Source organism: Thunnus thynnus, chromosome 22 (assembly GCF_963924715.1).
Source record: "Thunnus thynnus chromosome 22, fThuThy2.1, whole genome shotgun sequence".
Lineage (NCBI taxonomy): Eukaryota > Metazoa > Chordata > Actinopteri > Scombriformes > Scombridae > Thunnus > Thunnus thynnus.
The window spans coordinates 6012438-6020762 of NC_089538.1; the positions used below are offsets into that span (position 1 = coordinate 6012438).

Sequence of the window (8325 nt, forward strand, 5' to 3'; positions counted from 1 at the left end):
ATCACTGTGTCACGCACACCTGACATGCACCTTGTCTTGAGAGGATCTGTGTGCATTGATTGAAAAAAAAATGCAATTTGTATTTTCTGTACCTGGGCAGGTCTTAATCTATCTGGGCAGGTCTTAATCTATCTGGACAGGTCTTAATCTATCTGGACAGGTCTTAATCTATCTGGACAGGTCTTAATCTATCTGGACAGGCTGCCCAAGTAGAGAGAAACACTGATGTACAGTCTGGAGCAGAGTGAATGTTTTCACATGAGGCTGTCAGTGTCAAACTGTGTCACAAGTTGCTTATAGATCATGTGAAGATAAAACAGTGGTGCAAGATTGTCAGAAGTGTTAAGATACATATACAGATATGTCACTAATACAGACAGGGCTGTTTGTCACCACAGTGTAAAGTGCAACAAGGGCATATTGACAGCAGAAAGTCACACAGTTAACTACACAGTTAACTACACAGTTAACTACACAGTTAACTACACAGTTAACTACACAGTTAACTACACAGTTTTGACTGAACAGGTCTCTTGACTTTCAGGTCAGTTGTGCTCTGACTACACTGTGATATTATGTGTACCTCACTCACTCCTCCACTGTTGCATCTAACTCTCTCTATAAGAGAATGTGGACAATCATCAGTGTTCTCACTGGCTCCTCCTCCATCAAACATAAATCACATGTTTTTACAAAATAAACTTTGACTGTGAGAAAGAAAATGCTGAGAATTAAAGCTCTGCAGTAGGACAGTGATTGAAAATGATCTTTATTGCAAAATGAGATTTTTTTTGTTGTCAAGAGATGTTATTCCTCTCAGCAACAACAACACACAAAAGCCCCAAAGCAGATTAATATGATGAATCATCAGTTCCAGTTGTTTCCTGAGTCTATCTGGTGGCAGCATACACTACATTTGGCTCCACCACCTTTCTTTTTGCTTTTGCTTGAAATGTGACTGCAGCGTAGTTCAGCTCATCAGAGACCTGATTCTGTAAAAAGAGTATTTACAGTCTTAATGTGGTGACTTGACAAGATTGAAATAAAATACAATATAGATCCTGGTTCTTTGAGGCCGATACCAATATTGATATTTGGCCAATTGTCATGAACACAATGATGCCTTGATTTTTTTTTTTAAAATGATTGTGACATTTAGTGAAGATGTGTATGAAGGAAAACATTTTACAGTTGAAACATAAACTTGTTCGTGCTCTCTGATGGACTCATTATGTAAAGAAGACACTGTTTCTAAATGACACATATCTTTGGCATTTTTATATTTGAATTTCTTGCTTATTTTGCTTATTTCTTACTCATCAGCCAACATAAACTGTGATACTGCAACAAGATCATTTCAGCTAATAGGTCTGGCTGTTTCTTGGTCTGTCATACAATATATCAAAGTAAATGTAAAAGTAGGATTCACCTCACTTGGTTGTGGATTCTGCTCTTCTTCAGCTAAGTGACAGAGACAATTACATCTGATCAGTTATTTGACAGTCATTGTTCTAAAATATTGCTGTTATTACATTTTTCAAGCAAGACGTTTCATATATTTCCTCCATATTGTCAACACTTGAAGAGAATGTCCAGTAGCAACAAAACCAATTATAAGACACACACAGTAACTTTGCAAAAGTACCTGTCTTAAGTTTCCTGATTTTAAGCAGCAGACCAATGATGACCATTACAAGGAAAACAGTCAGACCAGCCAGGATCACACTCGTCAACTTTGTTATTCCATCAGACTCACACTCACATTCTACAAGAAAGATCATTAAATCAGACTAAATTACTACCAGAAGTGACTTGAGATGAAAAACAAATCAAGCAGAGATGTTTCATTTACAAATGTTTGATAATCTGCATTTCTACATCTGCAAATCTTACTTTTAGATGTGTCGTCCACGTCATCATGTGATCCATCATCACTGCCTTTTAATGAAATGAAGATACATTTAGTCTTTATTTTGTTTTGACAGATTTCACAATCATTGTTTGGTAATGTTTAAACTGTCACTTTGTTGCATATGCAGATATTAGATAATCATTATGAAATATATTAACAATATAAACATAAATGACCAAACAAAACACAAGACTTAACAATAATCTTACCTTTAACTTTTAAATGTATCTCACTGAAAAGTAGACGTCCACTTGTGTAGAATCCACAGAAATACAGTCCGGAGTCTGATGAATCCACTTGTGTGATGTTCAGAGAGACAGTAGAGATGTTGGATCTCATTTCAAATTTTCCCTTCTGAAAGCCATCGCAGAGTTCAGCTTTGCTGTCAGACCTGATCTTAAGAGAGATACAGTAGATCTTGGTTCTGTTGACAAGTCTCAGCCAGAAAGTTATAGACTCATGTTTTTTGATGCACTGCAGTGTGACTGCTTGACCAGACTGGACCTCCACAACCTGAGACTCAGACACTGAGACAGAGATCCAGCCTGAAACACACAGCAGAGACAAGTTGTTACAGGAAGATAAACGATACCTCTTAATGAATTTAACAGTGAGTATATAAGTTTCAATTGTGTCGGCTGAACATAGAATAACAACATTTGTAATGAAGTTGAGACTAATTCAAAGCCAATACTCACTAATGCTGCAGAGACTTAAAGCAGTTATCAAGGTAAAGGTCCTCATGGTGTGTATGACTGAAGCTCTGCAATGTCCGTACTTGATGTGTGACCCAGGAAGGTTGATCTCAACATAAAGAGGCGGGCTGTTTTCTTGTTGCTTGTCCTGTTCCTCAAACTGACATTAATGCTTTCAGGAAAAGCATCTTGATGCAGATGTTTGGCCTCAATGAGAACGAGACAAAGTTATTTTTCAGACAATGTGATTTAATAATAAATAATCTTCAAGCCAAATTACATACAATATAGTGAACAAAGATATACTGAATAAGAGTGTTTCCCCTAGGTTGATTGCTTTGGGGCGGTGGGGGGTGAAGGGTTGTGATGGCTGATGAAAAACTCAGAAGACACATTTCCACGACAACGATTTGGAAGACGAGTCTTTTCTTTGTCTTGAGAAGCTGCAGCATTTATTTATTTACTGCCAGACTGACAAGTTACTGCTAACCTTTTCATCTGCTCCGCTCGCATTCACCGTCACTTTTCTGCCTCTCTCTCTCTGCACTCGCTCAAGTACACACGTTCATTTACACACTCACCACACACACACATTACACACTGCCCTATTCCTAAACAGAGCTACACTACGGCAGTGTGTCACTGCTGAATGAATATTGGGGAAACACTGAGATATTTACCTCAATATCCAGTTTCTTGCTGTTTGTGTTTTTTCTATTATATCATTACACATTATAGCTGCTCCAAGACTAAACAGTGAGTGCTGACATGCTCTCCATGTTGTTGTTATCTCTGATTTCTTCTCAGAGCTGAATACAAACCTTGAGTGCACTTATCATTTTTAATTGTTTTTAATATTCTCATTCAACATTTCTTCTTTTACTGTCATTAATATTGTTGTTCTGTAACCTGTGAAACTAATTGTGGCCTAAACATTGTCAGTCATGTTCTAATGAAATAAACAATAAAAAGATTGGGAGCAAGAAAATCCTGAGAACATTTTTCAGGACCCGTTATTGTCGAGCGCTTTCATCTAAATTTCACAAAGTACATGCTTCATATCTGGTTGTGTAAATATGAGTTTGTATATTTCAACAAGTGTGAAAGAAACTGTGAAGGTCAATTAGTCAGTTTGTATAAAGTAATGAGTGGAGTAGTGAAATATTGTCAGGAGTTGATATATACTGGTAACTTTTAACTAGACTTGGATGTTTGTGGTTATGGCTGAAAACCAGTCTTCCTGTGGTTTAGACTTTACTGTTGCTGTTTGTCGTCTGCTGGTTATTTCTACACTTTGTTTCTCCAAAACATCTGTACAAATACAGCTGCAGATTGTGTTTTATCCTCACGAGCAAAGCAACAAGGCCAGTGTCACTTTTTCTTTTTAGACTTTCTCACAGATTTGTGAGTTCAGAAGCATCATAATGTGTTCAGACCACACTGTGTTGTCTCCACTGTGAAAGACTTCAACTCTCTCTATACTCTGTGTAGTCATCAGTGTCCAAAGGACAAGATAATAACAAGATTTTTGACAAGTGAAGGGAAAAATAAAAAGGCAACAAAACTCATCATTAACAAGCCGAAGTGCAGCTTCATGCTGTCTGTTGTGGCCTCTCTGCTCTGCATGTGTGTGTGTGTCGCTCAAACGAAACACAGCAGAGAAGAGAGATGGAGAAGCATCAGAGACTCTGAAGCACATAAAAAAACACAGCAATGTAACCTGTTCATTACATTTTTATAGTGTTCTGACCTCACACCCTGCGTGCTGTTATTGGCTGGGGGCTACACACCCACTGCCCAAAGGCTGACGCCCAGAAGAATTCACACACCTCCACTGGGTCATAAGTGATGATTGAGAGTCATTACTTTAGTATGAGTCTATACATTGTTTGTTTTAGGAAAATCCTGCATAATATGCCTTTAAATATGTTGCACTGACTATTACTGGATATTTGATTATGGAGAATCAACAAAAATACAACCCAGTGTCAGATAGATTCATAAGCCTGATTTTGAAAAATCAAATGTAGATATTGAATGCCATTTCAAATGTTCCTTTTTGAACCCCATTACAGAAAGAAGCAGGCTCAATATAATTGTACAGAGAGGAAATACAACAGGGCTTGTTTCTGTTGACCAGTCTAAACCAGAATATCTGAGAGGAAGAAGTGGAAAAGTTGGAGCACAGCAGAGAGTCTTCTTCACCAAGCTGGACCTCCACAGTCTGAAACTCAGAGGCTGAGCTGATATAGGAAGAAAAAACACAACCTAAATTCAGCACTTTCTAGCAACATTAGATAGTAAATAGCTCTCTCAATGTTGTACTTAAATAGTTCAGTTACTGTGGTCTGTAAAGAACGTGACGGTTTGAGATGAGATGGATTTATACTTGATGGTATTTTAACTGATTAAATCTCAACAGATACATCACCAAAATATCTTCACATTAAGAAGAAAACAAGTTGTGTGAAAGAGGAACAGTTTTAATTGCATGTGGTTTTACAGCAGAGAGCTAAAGGCCAGTCTTGCTGTGGTTTTGTTTTGGCTGGTTCACACTTTTACCACAATGGAAAATGACAGGGGCAGGGTGCACAAGACTTGTTACATGTCTGCACAGTTACTATACTTATTCACTGTGTCAGTACATAATGGAGACATTTCTAAAATGTAGAAATAATAATATATTGAGCCAAATAGAGGAAAATATAGTCTTGTTGAGATTGTTTGTACATTAGTAGAGATCAAGAGGTTAAACAAATTTAGTTTCATGACCCATGATGTTCACTTGAGACCACACTGTGCTGTACTTCCTGTCAAACAAGTGACGTTTACCTCACTCACTCCTCCCTTCTTGCAGACCATCTGACTCTCCCTATAAGGAGAGTTGACAGTCATCAGTGTCCTTTTCTGGCTCCTCCTCCATCAAACATCTACATGCTCTCGTTTCTCTCAGATTAGGATCAGAGGCAGACAGAATAAGAAAGACTTTAACAGAGAAGGATTGAAAGAAACACAAGCAATAAAATGCAAACTTTTAATTTATTGATCATTTTTTCACAGTGACTCCTTCCACCCACTGCCCACACACAAACACACATCAGATTACTGTGATAAAGCATCAGTTCCTCTCTGAGTTTATCTGCTGGCAGCACAAGTTCTCACCTTTTTTCTTTTTTCTGTCTGAAGAATAAGATGAAGACAAACAAGATAAAAAGACACTGAGACTGAGAGCAAGAGAGAAAGAAGCACGAGAGAATCAAAACTCAACCAGAACATAATTAAAATGAGATTCTAGACAAAGTGATGTCAACTGCTCCTACTTACCACTCACATATGAAAACACATCAGCCAATTACAGGCCTGGAATTAAGTCATTTTTAGGGCAAGGCCACTTTGGCCTTTGATAATTACAAATTTATTGGGGCATTGCAAGGTCAAAACCAATAGTGCAACAACAATAAGTGATAATTATATTGTGTAAAGATAAAACAGTACACAGTCAACAATTAGTAGTCAGTGAATTGAAAAACAGTATTGAGTTTATTAAAACTGTACACTGAATGTTTGACTTTTCCACAAAATGCTGCCTGATTGATTTTTTAAAAATGTGAACATTTCATTATATTAATTGCTATTGTTATATTTTAATGATAAAATTAAGTCTATAAATGGGCTAAGGGTGATGAAAATGAATCTGAACAAGTTTCCACACGTGTGCAACTATTAGCATTTGAGTCTGAGATCATAGCAGCAGTCACAAAAATGACTTAAAACCATAGACTGTATAAAAATGCTTAAAACACTTTTTTAAACGTTAAACATTAAACACACTGATGAGAAACGTCTCAAGGAGAGACTCGAATGAGAGCTGCCAGTCATGTAACAGCCGGCAGACTCTGCTGATCTGACTGAGAAGTGACCGTCTGCTTACAGAGAAACGTGTGTGTGTGTGTGTGTGTGTGTGTGTGTGTGTGTTAATGTTGCATCACACTGAAAAAGTAGCAACCCGTCAGATCTCACAGCAAGTTACAAACTCTATGTATGTTCATAGTTAGCCAACAGCAATATCCTGGTTAGGATGTCAACGGTTAACTGCTGAGAATATTTTTAACTGGTTATGCATGTCGGTCTACAGGTTCATTTACATACACACTGCACTTGTGGCTTGTTCACAACATCAGATATTCTTTTTCAATGGATAAAGTACCAATGTAAAACTGACTTCTACACAGAGTGTTGCATTATGGGCTGTTTGTAGCATTAATGTTGCTAGGCTAGCGATTGTCTTAAAGTCTGTTTATAGTGAGTGTGTTGGAGTCAATCAGCACTAAAAGTGTTTCGCTAGTCCAGTTTAACCTGCTGGAGTTCTGAAGGATCATGGAATGTGTTTTTCTGCCACGGAGGAAATAAATTCATGATGAGTGAAAATGAGTGAAGCATCTTCCGACGTCTCTACTACTACTACAAGCTGCCAGATGCCACTGTCACAGACAGTCTTATTAATAGTAACTGCCAGAGAAAATCATTTTGACCGCTTCCAAGAGCCTGGCAGGAGAGTGTGTGACTAACTTTAAAACACAACGTGTATGAATACTTACACTGTACAGTGTTTAGCTGCCTGTGCTTATCACATAATGTTTTAGCTAATGTAAGCTAAAGGGTTAGCTGTTAATGTTTATGTTGACATTACACATATATTTGCGGGATGGGAGAAATCTTGCGCCACTGTTGATGTCCAGCATGATGATTGAGACACTGGGAAACATTGAGAGTGTTTATTTGCTGTGTCACATGTAGTTTTGAATGAGGAAGTACGCAACTTTCTTTTAAGGGAACAATGGCCAGTTCAAAACAGGCCACGCTAAACTGGCCATGGGGGTAGTTAATTTTAGAAGGGGCATTACGGCCACAGTCTGGGGCATCCACGGCACTGGTTGTTTGGCCGTGGCATAATTCCTGCCCTGCAATTAATATGACAAAGCATATTCTAAACTCACACATCCAGTAGCTTCCTGAATCTGGTGGCAGCAGCAAACACAACATTCAGCTCCAGCTCTCTCTCTGATGCAGACCTGCAATTTTTCTTTTGTCTTTGGATGGGCTACATAGTTCAGGTCATCTGAGCTCACATTTTGTACATAAGAGTTCACACAGTCATGTGTTGTATCTTAGATGCTGTAGCTGAGTTTGTCAGGTATCATCCTTAAATCTGTGCATAATTAAAGTTTTTTTAAAATGTCTTTCTTCCAAACAAGTAGGCTAAATCTTGTAATTCAGTCACATTAAAGTTATAATACTATTGTTTTGTCCAATAGCCATTCAATGTATTTCTATTCAGTAATGATCTCTCAGTATAGTAGTTATGCTTCACTCCTGCAGCTTCTACTGTTGTTGTGTATCAGAAGGTGCATTATTGCTCAAATACCAACAGAAAGATGAGAAAAAGGAATTAAAAGTTGATCATAACTTTGTATCATTCAAGTTGTCATTTGTTATTGATTACTAGGACTGTTTTCTGCTCCTGTTATGAGATGTTGAGTCATGGAGGGATTTTCTTATTAATGTTAACAATCTCCTGTTTCCTGCCATTGTGTTTTTGATCCTAATGTTAATGCATTATAACAAGACTACCAGAAGACAAAACACAAGACAACAACAAAACATTTTCATCTTTGTGGATACAGAATACAGGTCACTGTTTCCAGTTAGCATTTTCTG

General features: G+C 37.7%; 1 protein-coding gene across 1 annotated transcript; it reads right to left on the reverse strand.

Annotated features, from left to right (window-relative positions):
• Positions 1-756: 756 nt before the first annotated feature.
• Positions 757-5502, reverse strand: LOC137175149 (uncharacterized). Its single transcript, XM_067580862.1, has 6 exons — positions 5445-5502; positions 2122-2457; positions 1894-1938; positions 1646-1765; positions 1430-1461; positions 757-992 (listed from the first exon to the last, which is right to left on the reverse strand). Exons 1-6 carry the CDS (start codon positions 5500-5502, stop codon positions 891-893), a joined length of 693 nt encoding a protein of 230 aa, XP_067436963.1. The 3' UTR covers positions 757-890.
• Between the last annotated feature and the right edge of the window lie 2823 nt (positions 5503-8325).